The following is a 13,533-nucleotide window of genomic DNA, read 5'->3' on the forward strand; positions in this document are numbered from 1 at the left end:
AAATGTTTGGGCACACCTTAACAAATGTGTTTTCTGTGGTATTAAAGATGCATGGATAAAAAGGCCTAAGCTTAAATATAAAAATTGTTCCAAACATAAGTTGACAGCAATACATAAACAATATATTGTAATGCAAAACACTTTTAATTTTTAACTTTATTGAAATTTAGAGTTGGAAAATGTTTAACCATAACCATTAATTAGGCCATCATAACTACTACACCGCATTCCAAATTATTATGCAAATGATATTTTTCTCTGATTTTCCTAAATAGCCGAGTCAAGTGGCAGTCAGCATAATTTTTGAGTCATCAACCATTAGAGTATAATTCGAATGTTACTGAACAAACCTCCTAATGATAACAGTATGTTTTTCAAAAATAAAAAAAAACTTAAAATGCACTGTTCCAAATTATTACGCACAACAGAGTTTCAAAACATTTTATAGATTGTAAAGAACTGAAAATGGTCATTTGTTGAATTTGCAGCATTTGGAGGTCATATTTACTGAAATCAACAGCTATTTCAATCAAAAACATCTTAACAGGTCAAGTTACATATTAACACAGGACCCCTTATTTGATAGCAGCTTCACAAGTCTTGCATCCATTGAACTTGTGAATTTTTGGAGAGTTTCTGCTTGAATTTCTTTGCAGGATGTCAGAATAGCCTCCCAGAGCTGCTGTTTGGATGTAAACTGCCTCCCACCCTCATATATCTTTTGCTCGAGGATGCTCAAAAGGTTCTCAATAGGATTGAGGTCAGGGGAGGATGGGGGCCACACCATGAGTTTCTCTCCTTTTATGCCGATAGCAGCCAATGATGCAGAGGTATTCCTTGCAGCATGAGATGGTGCATTGTCATGCATGAAGATGATTTTGTTATGGAAAGCACAGTTATTTTTGAACCATGGAAGAAAGCGGTCACTGAGAAACTCCACATACTTTTCAGAGGTAATTTTCACACCTTCAGGGACCTTAAATGGGCCGACCAGCTCTCTCCCCATGATTCCGGCCCAAAACATGACTCCGCCACCTCCTTGCTGACGTCGCAGCCTTGTTGGGACATGGTGGCCGTCCACCAACCATCCACCACTCCATCCATCTGGACCATCCAGGGTTGCACGGCACTCATCTGTAAACAAGACTGTTTGAAAATTAGTCTTCATGTAGTTCTGGGCCCACTGCAGCCGTCTCTGCTTGTGAGCATTGGTTAGGGGTGGCCGAATAGAAGGTTTATGCATAACTGCAATCCTCTGGAGGATCCTGCTCCTTGATGTTCGCGGGACTCCTGAGGCACCAGCAGCTTCAAATACCTGTTTGCCGCTTTGTAATGGTATTTTAGCAGCTGCTCTCCTAATCCGATGTATTTCTTTAGCAGAAACCTTCCTCATTTTGCCTTTATCTGCACGAACCCGTGTGTGCTCTGAATCAGCCACAAATCTTTTAACAGTATGATGATCACGCTCAAGTTTTCGTGAAATATCTAAGGTTTTCATACCTTGTCCAAGGCATTCAACTATTTCACGCATTTCGGCAGCACAGAGATCCTTTTTCTTTTCCATATTGCTTGAAAATGGTGGTCTGCTTAATAATGTGGAACATCCTCCTTTAGCAGTTTTTCCTTTAATTGGGCTCACCTGACAAACTAATTATCACAGGTGTCCAAGATTGATTTCAGTGATCAAAAGAGCCCTGAGACACAATACCATCCATCAGTTTAATTGAAAACAAAATATTTAATCTTTATGACACTTAAATACAATTTGCATAATAATTTGGAACGCGGTGTAAATGTAACTCTTTAAAAATTTGAATCTTTTTAATGCTTTTAGGCCAATAAGTTATGTTGTGACAAGGCAGCATATGAACAGTAACAGACCTATTGGATATAAACATTATTTCTTGCTGTGTTTCCAGAAAAAAGCAGGATTTGCTCAACTTTGGAAAAGACAAATGACAGTCCATAATTACTTTAAGAAATGATGGTAAGTTAATCTGAAAAATGTTCGGTACAATCACAAAAATCATCAAAACGCTATGATGAAACAAGCTCTAATGAGGTCTGTCATAGAAAAGGGCATGTAAGAGTGACCGCTGCTACAGAGGTGAAGTTTATTAGAGATACAGCATAAGCCCTAAAAAGTGCTAACAGCCACATCTCAGATTATATATCAGATATATTTCAAGTAGTTCAGGCAGTAGACAACATCAACTGTTCAGAGGAGACTGCTGAATTAGGCCTTAATGGTAGAACTGCTGCAAAGAAACTGCTACCGAAGGAGTAAATAATAAGATGAGACCTCTATTGGACAGCGAAACACAGGCTGATGGGAATTGGCCCAGTTGAAATCTGTCCTTTGGTTTGATGAGTCCAAATTCGATACTCTTGGTTGCAGCTGCATTGTCTCTGTGGAACCCACAAAAAGTGAAAGGAAGATGTCTACAGGCATAGCTTCATCCTTGAACCATGGAGAAGGAGGTGTGATTGTGGGGGTGCTTTTCTAGTTTATTTATTAAAAATGTAAGATACACGAGACCAGCATGGCTACCACAGCATTCTGCATAGACATGTCATCCCATCTGATTTGTGCTTACTTGTGTCACTTGTTTTTCAACATGACAATGACCAGGCTGTGGACCAACGAGTGAAGAAAAAGAAGCAAATGGGGAACTCCTTCAAGAGAGTTGAAAAAGCATTCCAGGTGTTTACTTCATGATCTGGCTGACAAAATGGCAGCAATAGTATGTAAAGCTGTCTTAAATTAAAAGGGAGGCTTCTTTAAAAAGTTCCAACACTTTTTGGTCACTGCCTAATTCTGTGCATTACTTCAGGAACCCACTCCATACAGGCTGCTAGTCTATCAGAGGGCATAGTTATGAACTCATCCCCATATATTTACTCACAATGGCAAATTTGGAAAGGTCATTTAATATGCATGTGTTAAGATGTGTGAAGAAAAACGTGCAGACCCCATACAGGCAAGCTTCCATTATCTGGATTTGACTCTGGAGGTATGAAGTAGCAGCATGTTACAAGTAAACAAGTTTATCTAAAATGAAACAAATTTCACAGCTTAACTAAAAAAGCAAAATAAGGATGCACTTACTTGTCCGTCTGTAAACTGGTTAAATTGCTGCTGTCCTGGCTGCACTTCTGTCTGTGTAATCTGTACAAAAGAAACCAGTGTTACTTTAAAAATCTAAATCCACAGTAGGATAAGAATTTATATAAAAAATGTGAAATACTGACACAGCCAAAAACTGCATAAAATTAAGAATTATATTTGCAGTTACCCAGTCCCAATACAAGCTTTTAATAAAAATAGCAAAAAAAAAAAAAAAAAAAAAAGAAGAATAACCACTGTCATAAGCTGTTTGGGTATTGCAACATTTGGCTCTGTAAAGACAAGCTTACTATTCCTACTTTCACTCCGGTTACTTCTACTACAGTTGCCAGTAATCTATCCTTTTTTTTGAATCCATATCCAAGAAAAGAAAAAAGTGCTGGTAACATGACACCTTGCACTATTAGTGAGTGCCTTCCAGAGTGCCATGGCGGCGGCCTGTCTTCCCCTCGCTTGAAATGTTGTTTCTTTTTCATCCACAAGGTGGAGTAGAGAGCTAGAAGTCAAATTAAGTGGATTCACACTTGTAGTTACATAGCAAAGTGTAATTCTATAATGAACCCCTACAGTGAAAGCCTCCCTTAAATCAAGGCGCAGGGCTTATTCTTTCCTACCAAGGAGGATTAGGGCAAGTCACACTTGATAACTGGGGCAATTAAGCACCATGGCTGATATGTTTGTTTCAAAACAGTAAAACATTAAAAGGTATACTGCCAAAAGAAAACAACAAAAATTAATAGTATATACTGTATCATGTTTAAAATTTCCCATTGTTTGTCCCCTTTGCTCTTTTTGCCAGTAACAGACAAAAAAAAAGATACAGCAATAAAAATTGGTTAAAAAAAAAAAAAAAAAGTTTTCCAAAACCATCAGTTATAAAAAGAACCAATTCAAAGTCAGTACACCTCTAACCAAGTTCCATGACTTAACTTAAGTTGGACTCTAGTGTTAACTTTTCTGACTTGTGGCTTGGTTGACAATAATTGAAAAAAATGACTTGACTTAGACTGCTTATTGATGATCTGTGACTTGATTTATATATACGATACGATAGATGACTTCCAAAGTCTCAGGCTATAGCACCAAAAAAATTATTTTTAAATTGCCTTCTTTTAAATGACATTTTTTGCACTCCATACCTGTACAAGTCATCGAATGCAATGAAAGATCAGGGCTGGAGAATTACCAATTTTGAAAATTTTCAATTTACTGTAGACTATAATGCAAAAAAAATGAAATTACAGAATCTACAAGATTTGAGGGTTGAAAACAACCAAAAAAAAAAAATATTGGTCCTTACAACAGTTACGTTTGTTAAAAAGCAGACCAGAAGGAAGGATTGATATGTCATTGTTCCAACTAATATACTACTTCAGCTGCAGAACACTCCACATATCTCACTGGCTACATTTCAGCTCTATTGCCTGTTCCACGGTACCCTTCCCTGACGCCGATCCATTCTCTCTCATGCTGATTTGAGTCACCCAGTGCACACATTGCATACACACATGACACACACTCCACTTGTTCTCCCATTTACATGAATGGTCAATCCAAGTGAGGATGTATCTCACTGCCAAGCCATGCAAAGGGGCTTGTTCATGTTTACATGGCCTCCCTATGCTTTGGCAAGAGATCAGAGTGTGTTCAGAGCATGTTTAAATCTGTATGTCATATTGAAGAGTCGGGGCAAGTAATCTAATAGTTATGTGCAATGCGCTACACTGACATTTGAAAGGACAGAAGCACCAAAATGGGATATTCAAAACCCCTTTATTTAGAGTGCATTTCCACAAAGGAACAAAAATTAAAGCACGAGAAACTTTAGCTATTCATGTTACTCTCTCAAGAAAATAAGATTTAAAAGTGCTTTCATATCTTACACTTATGAAACAGTGCAGTGTCCACTCCCCCATATCCCAGAAAATCCTTAAACAAGCTAAGGGCACAGGAGGCACTGTATAAAGGTGTGAAAAGCCAGTTGTTTGTACAGGTTTCTAGATCTAAATCACTCTGAGCTGATATGGCACTCAATAAAGCAGTACATTAGGCAGACTGCAAAGCCAAGGACCAGCTTGTGTAAGCAATAATAAAGTACTGGGAATGTAAGCTACAATCTGTAACCTGTTCCTGGTATATCAACAGACTCCGGATTATGGTAGGAAATGTGGTTCAGCATCAGGGATCTCAGTCCGGGATCTGAAACAAGATCCAAACACAGGTTTCGTTTAAACCCTTTTTTTTTGGAAATTTCAGAATACTGACTCTCGTAGAGTTTGAAGGAAATGTTAACTAATGTGATATATAGTGTGTATGAAACTTTGTATGGTTATGTTTTGTACAGGTACCTTGAATAAAAATTGCAAAGTTACATGACTGCTTCATTCTCAAACAGCTGGAAACTAAATAGTTGTGTGCATGGTGCAACAGTAGACTGGTCACTGTATGGAAAGCTGTTAGGAGCCTTACCGTGGGACAGAAGGCAAAATCCCTATGTGGTCCTCTTTCCATTTCATCCTTAAACCAGACCAAGCAGCGTTATTATTTCACCCCGGGCAGCCTATATTTTTCTATGATTTGTTGATTACTAAAATGGTCCAAGGAGTTAATTTCCACCTGCAATACAGCATTTAGACCAACACTGTATCAAACTGCGTCTCTGGCTAAGCTGCACAATTCTCTGCATATTTGCCATTGTCTCTGCTGGTACTAACTCACCTTCTGACTTTAAAGGATGTGACAGCTTGCATAGTGAATTTGATTAGTTAATTCATCATATGCAAATATTCTACAGGTGTTTAAACTACAAAGGGCCCCTTTTTAACTAATTTATAGCCTAGATTATTATTAATTTCGCAACATTTATCCTTTATTATTAATAATACAACAGCCGTATATTTCAAATAGCGTGCAGTGTTTTTTGTGATTTACTCATGAAAACCTCTGTCTCTCTCTGAAAGAATCTTTGGCAAAAGTCCACATAAACACATTTTAAAAATAATGAACAGTGGGAGTTATTTTTTTTTTTTTTTTTTACTTGTGCACATATCTTCCATAAAACATTGCGTGTATGCGATTCAATACATGTGCCAACATCGGTATAGCTGAACTAAAATTATACATTTTTTTTATCCCAAAAGGCATGTATGTAATTCATAGCCAAAAGTACCAAATTCCATCTGTCCTCCTATCTTCAAAATGAAAGCCCACTGTTGAAAGTGATGCTGGTTTTGTACAATACTTTGTATTTCAAGTTGTGTGGAAAACATTGCAAAGCAGTTGCGTTTATATATATATATATATTTTTTTAGCCAAATGTAACAACTGGAACACAGACAGACTATGGGCAGTTTCATAATCAGTTCATCACTGTAGGAATTTTAATGATTAGTAATTAATAAGCGGGGCACCCCTGAAGATGCCATAATAAATAGGATTAATCCAACAATTCAACAACGCTCCTGCCTTATTTACCTTACCTATATATACACATACATACAGTACATAGACATACAAGACTGGACACAGACAGATTAGACAAACATAAAACATATAGGCTGGCTGTTTACTGATAGCATTCTGCTTTATCTTGGCACAAATAAATATGGGTTCAAGTGGAAATTTCTCCATGCAATGGAGTGCACCATTTCTCTTTGATGCATAATCCTCGTCAGTGCTGTGCTGCTGCTTCATAAGCTTACTTTCTGTTATTAGGTCCATTGCTGTACTATGTCATCTGTATCTTTGAGAAAAGCATTACTGTTTCTGACACAATAGTGTGGATGCTAAATTTCCCTTCTTGAAGTGATGGCTGCTTCTCAGCCTTCAGACAACTACCACAGAAGCTTTGCCTTGACAGGCTGGGTCTCAGCGTCTGGTTCACAAAGATAAGAGTTTGACAAAAATCAACTCTCCAAGCAAGAGGCTCATAACTTTTAGTTTGAGGGAAGACTTTAGAAAGTCATTTTGGAGAGTTCCCCTTCCCAGAGTGTTCCACGAATATCCCAGTGAAAGACAGATTCTTCTTTAACCTCAAGAGATGGGGTACAAGTGGTTTTAAAGGAAGGCTGAACCTTCTCCTGATTAAAGTCACTTCCACAGTTAAAAAATCAGTATCTTCAAAAAGATGGGGTTTTCTGTCCATTGTAGTCATCATTCCTTGAACTACAGGACTTTGTCCTAACTTGAGTAAATTCACAACTTCTGGCCTAAGACATGTGCAAAGGGGATCTGGAGAGATGTCAAGTCACCTCTGACTTACACTTTTGTTATCAGATTAAGCCCAGGCAGATCCTGGTACAAGCTGGAATTCAGCCATTTAGCGTGTTATGCAAGTCAGGGTTTTTGTAGCTGGATGCCTGTGCCCCTGTTAAAACTACTTCTTAACAGGCCTGGTACACCATAAAAACATAGCAGAATGGACCATGCACGCTTTCTCCCACACATCATGCTGCTTGTACGTTACGTATATATTCCATGAAATGTCTGCGTAATCTTTTTTTTAATGTACTTGTGTTTTACTTAATGTTTAGTTTTTATGATAGTTTTTACTTCATTTATTATTTTATGTGCTCATGTGATTCAAATAAACTGCTGAAAAAAATTAAAGGAACACTTTGAAAACACATCAGACTGGATATGTATACTGATATGGACTGTGTGATGTGTTAGGAACAAAAGGATGCCACATCATCTGATGGAAACGAGGGCTGAATTCAAAGACACCCCAAAAATCAAAGTGAAAAAATGATGCGGCTGGCTAGTCCATTTTGCCGAAATTTCATTGCAGCAACTCAAAATCATACTCAGTAGTGTGTATGGCCCCCACGTGCTTGTATGCATGCCCGACAATGTTGGGGCATGCTCCTAATGAGATGACGGATGGTATCCTGGGGACCTCCTCCCAGATCTGGACCAGGGCATCACTGAGCTCATGGACAGTCTGAGGTGTAATCTGGTGGCATCGGATGGGGCAAAACATAACGTCCCAGATGTGTTTTATAGGTTTTAGGTCAGGCGAACATGGGGGCCAATCAATAGTATTAATTCCTTCATCCTCCAGGAACTGGCTGCATACTCTCGCCACATGAGGCCGGGCATTGTCGTGCACCAGGAGGAACCCAGGACTCACTGCACCAGTACAGGGTCTGACAAAGGGTCCAAGGATTTCATCCCGATACTTAATGGCAGTCAAGGTGCCGTTGTCTAGCCTGTTGAGGTCTGTGTGTCCCTCCATGGATATGCCCCCCCAGACAATCACTGACCCACCACCAAACTGGTCATGCTAAACGATGATACAGGCAGCGTAACGTTCTCCACAGATTCTCCAGACTAACTTTCACATCTGTCACATGTGCTCAGGGTGAACCTGTACTCATCTATGAAAAGCATAGGGAGCCAGTGGTGGACCTGCAAATTCTGGTATTCTATGGCAAATGCCAATCGAGCTCCACGGTGCTGGGCAGTGAGCACAAAGCTCACTAGGGGATGTCGGGCCCTCAGGCCACCCTCATGAAGTCTGTTTCTGATTGTTTGGTCAGAGACATTCACACCAGTAGCCTGCTGGAGGTCATTTTGTAGGGCTCTGGCAGTGCTCATCCTGTTCCTCCTTGCCCAAAGGAGCAGATACCGGTCATGCTGATGGGTTAAGGACCTTCTACAGCCTTGTCCAGCTCTCCTAGAGCAACTGCCTGTCTCCTGGAATCTAATCCATGCCGTGAGACTGTGCTGAGAGACACAGCAAAACCTTCTGGCAATGGCACATATTGATGTGCCATACTGGAGAAGTTGGACTACCAAATGCAAAACTAGTGAAATATACTGTCAGAAAAGATGAGGAGGGAAAAATGTCAGTGGCCTCCACCAGTTAAACCGTTCATGTTTTGGGGATTTGTCTTATTGTTGCCCTTCTAGTGCACCTGTTGTTAATGAAATTAACACCAAAGCAGCTGAAACTGATTAACAACCCCCTCTGCTACTTAACTGACCAGATCATTAACCCAGAAGTTAAACTGACTTGAAGCTATACTCTGATTAAAAAGTGTTCCTTTAAATCATTCTGAGCAGTATACTTTGTTTTGCTTATTACTAATGAACACAAAATTTTCTGTTCCCAGAAAGTGTTATTTAAAAAAAAAAAATTAAATGTTTGCTAAGATCTTAAATGGAAATCTATGCAAAGAATAAACACTGCATTTCACAATATTATTCATTTTAACCTTAATTCAAGCTGTATTTGGCTATCTGTGGTGTTTGTGGGTAGAGCAATAGAGTTGCACACAGAGCTAATGTGCCATTAGTTTTATATGTGATCTCATGAAATACATAAGTGGGAAACTATTCCTGTATTTGCTGTCTGCCCCATAGCAAGTGAACATAGCATGAGTGGAATGGTAACAGCAACTTTTTTTGTCATGTGCCACTCTAAAAAAATAAACGGTAATCTGAGATATAAAAAGCACCATTGACTTTTTCAGCATAAACTGACTTATATCGAGGAGCAAACACAACAGTGTACAATAAAAATGTAATCCACTAGAAACAATAAAATGTGACAATTTAATCAAGTATTACAAGTTCCTAAACATTTATTTATAATTTAAACTGTTAATAACAACAGATGTATAAATTCAAACTGAACTTATTTAAAAGTTTTGAAAACTTGGTGTTCTATGGTTGTAGCTAGCTTTTCTTTCATTCAGAAATTTTTGGTGTTCCAAAGTGTTATGGAGAGAAGCAGGAAGAAAGAAAAGTGAAAGACAGGAGCCTGAAGAACAATACAACACAACATATCAATAACCTGCAATGTGTGGGAATTTTTAATACACAATGGAACTTATTTACTTCATTTTATACTATGAACAAATAGTATAATATAATTTAAATATATACACAAAGAATTTACATTGCCCAACTTGCAGAGAAAACTTGGGGGCTGGTGGCAGGGTGGCACTCCAACCACCATAAAAAAACTTCACAATGCTCCAGTGTTGTGCTGAGGTGTCACCCATTGCATGGCTGCACTCTGGTCCAACTCCACCTCCACCATGCTGTGCAGGTGGTAAAACATGTATTTCTAAATCATTATAAACACCACAACAGAACACACAGAAAGCACAGGGAGAGGTCAAAGTGACAACTAGCCCATATAGAACTCTCCTGGAATCTTGCTTAAACTTACTCATGTTACTGGGCTCCCATGTGCCATCTGCTGGTGAAAGGGGTTAAAAAATATTGAAAGACCACAGAGGGGCTTATGTCTTTCAAGCCACTGGCATGGTGCAACAGAACACACTAAAAGATAGGTTGCCCTTTCAAATATCTGGTACCGTAATAACTTTCTCATAGTTTCACAGATAAGGGTATAATCTTATACCCCTATAAGATAACATGTAATAGATGATTCCCAAATACATTTGTAATAACAGAATGTTAATTAGCTATTCAGGAATATAGCCTCTCTTCTAGCAGCATGAACTGTTAGATTTTCTTTCAAACAGAATAATGGCATACAATTTTCTAATCACGTTTTGACAAATGTCCTATATGCCTAAGACAGGAATTGAAAGAAGTGTAACAAGATATGTAAGCAATGAACAGAAACATCTTAAATAAGAAGTTTCCTTTCTTTCTATTTTTGAGTGAACTATTTTTGCTTTAAAGTTTACTAAAACTTTTAAAATGAAGAACTGTAAGAGCTGAAGCAGCAGTATTTTGAAAACCTTGAACAAACATAGCTACAATGAGCAAAATTATGTATAAACAATACAGTGGAACCTCGGTTCACGAACGTCTCGGTACACATACAAATTGGTTTACGACCAAAAAGTTCACCAAACTTTTGCCTCAGTTCACGACCACACACTCGGTATACGAACAAGCCAAGTTTCCCTTTCGGTTTGTGCTCGCAATGATTTCCGCACGTGTTGCATTGTTCTCAGTCAGACGTGCGTGCTTGCTTTCGCTGTGAAATTTTTGTGCTCTATTTCATTTCCCTTCCGGATCGTACATGCCAATTACTGTATTTAAGCACGTGTTTAGCCTCTCCCTGTTCATTGTTCTCAGTCAGACGTGCCTGCTTTACCTGTGAACTCTTTGTGCTCTACAGTATTTCGTGTGCTTTTGCAGTTAACCATGGCTTCTAAGCACTGTAACCTCCTCTCCACCAGGTTCCTCCTCACTTCATGCCAGAACTCGACTCATGCAAGGTTAGTTTTCTTGGTGGTTTATGGTTAGTTTTTGTATCACGGATTTTTTAAATGTTCATTTTTCGGTTCGTAGTGTGAATTGTTGCAATGTTACTTTTCTTGGTTGTTTATTAAGTTACGGATTTTTCAAATGTTCATTTTTTCCCCCTGCGATTGGGTTGTAAGGCTATAGCGTGAACTGCTGCAATGTTACTTTCTTGGTTGCTTGTGGTTGGTTTTTAAATAAAGCTCGGATTTGTTCAAATGTTCCTTTTTTTTTTCCCCTGTGCTTAAAACTCATTAAAAAAAAGTGTTTATACAGCGATCGGGTTATAAGGCTATAGCGTGAACTCTTGCAATGTTAGTTTTCTCTGCTGTTCAAGGTTTTCTCAGTGTTATTCAATGTTTTTACATTTAGATTACTATTACGATGTGCATTCTATGGTGTAATTAACTATATTTGTGCTTAAAAATCTTTAAAAAAATATATTTACATAGAGTTCGTACCGTCTGGAACGGATTAATTGTATTTACATACAATCCTATGGGGGATATTGCTTCGGTTCACTGTATAGGTAATAAGATTCTTTAGGTCAGTTTTCAAAGCAGATGTTTTTAATAAACAATAGAGAAACCATGATTTTTCCATTTTACTTACCTAAAGTGGATAAAAATCCACAACTAAATAATGAAGTATTTAAAGTAGGGCAGAACAAATTTACGTGCTGTTAACACATTAATTAATGTCAACAATTATTTTATTGTGCATTCATGCGGTTTTTGTTGTTATTATTATTTTGAAAGCCTCAGTCTTGCTAGCGATTTATTGAGATCAGTGATCTTCTTGTTACGCTTTTGCTAGAAGGAAAGTTCGCTTTGTTGATTTGACCTTGATTCCCTGCGCATGCATGAGTAGCGAAGAGCAAACAGCTTCTAAAATGGCATGTGGAGAGATACCAAAGTGAATGCTCAAAGCAAAATAATCCATGGATGACTTTTTTCGTACTATCGCTGAATCGAACAATGATTCATCGGACTCCCGAGTTTGATGCAAGTGATCTGGAGATACTGGCATCAGCTTATCTGTCGCCAGCTGATCATGGTGCTGAATACGTTCATGAAGCTGATGCACCTATGGCAACGTTCATCTGGGAAGACAGACACTTACGACGACAGGAGGTACAAACCATATGGCGTCTCACTGCAACTGCCACCCCCGCGCACCTGTCTCACAAAGACAGCCAGCCCACCGTGAATTCCTGCTGGCCATCGAGCTGCCCACCACACAGCCGCAAACTGTAAACTGGCACCGACAGCAGGTACAACAGGCAGCAACAGACGTTTTATGTTGATTGAGTTTTTTAGAAAAAATATTAGCCCTCAAAGAGTTGCTACTGAACATAGACTGTTTATGCTGCTTCCAGATAAAAAGTAAATGTTTCTGCTGTTATGTGTTCAGATAAAAAAGAAAACAGATTTAGAAATGTTGACTCTGAAGTTAACACTTGTTTTTCTATAACAAACTAGATAAAATATTAATGCCCTGGCAGTGTCAAATAGCTTTGGTTTTATATTTGATTTGATTAAATTATTGTTTACGTTGAGATTTACAAGAAATATTTTAACTGCTACTATGTAAAAGGAATACTACTGTTAAAAAGCACCTTATTTGTTTAAAGTGTTGCAAACCAAATACATACTATACACTACTTTCGAGTTCATTATTGAATTTTGTCTAAATCATGTGATTAATCGTGATTAAAAATTTTAATCGCTGCCCAGTACTAATTTAAAGTTACTTTTAGTGCTGGTTTAATTACAGGCATAATTAGAAATGAGTATTTGGTATAAATACTACAGTGGAATTTCGGGTCACGACCGTAATTCGTTCCAAAACTCTGGTCGCAACCCGATTTGGTCATGACCCGAAGCAATTTTCCCCCCACAGGATTGTATGTAAATACAATTAATCCGTTCCGGACCGTACCAGCTGAATGTAAATATATATTTTTTTAAAGATTTTTAAGCACAAAATAGTAAATTATACCATAGAATGCACAGTGTAATAGTAAACTAAATGTAAAAACATTGAATAACACTGAGAAAACCTTGAACAGAGAAAACTAACATTGCAAGAGTTCACGATAGCCTTAGGAACCCAATCGCTGTAAACACTTTTTTTTTTTTTTTTTTTTAACGAGTTTTAAGCACAGGAAAAAA

At 38.2% G+C, this 13,533-nt stretch overlaps 1 protein-coding gene across 7 annotated transcripts in view; it reads right to left on the bottom strand.

Moving 5' to 3' along the window:
- Positions 1-13,533, bottom strand: part of nfyc (nuclear transcription factor Y, gamma) — a 129,346-nt gene that overhangs the window by 846 nt on the left and 114,967 nt on the right. For all 7 annotated transcript variants that reach the window (XM_028818353.2, XM_051936340.1, XM_028818350.2 and 4 more), the window contains exon 9: positions 3,110-3,169. In XM_028818353.2, the coding sequence (XP_028674186.1) occupies positions 3,110-3,169 (60 nt within the window). The remainder of the gene's footprint in view (positions 1-3,109; positions 3,170-13,533) is intronic.

The sequence above is a fragment of the Erpetoichthys calabaricus genome, chromosome 14 (genome assembly GCF_900747795.2).
Source record: "Erpetoichthys calabaricus chromosome 14, fErpCal1.3, whole genome shotgun sequence".
Lineage (NCBI taxonomy): Eukaryota > Metazoa > Chordata > Cladistia > Polypteriformes > Polypteridae > Erpetoichthys > Erpetoichthys calabaricus.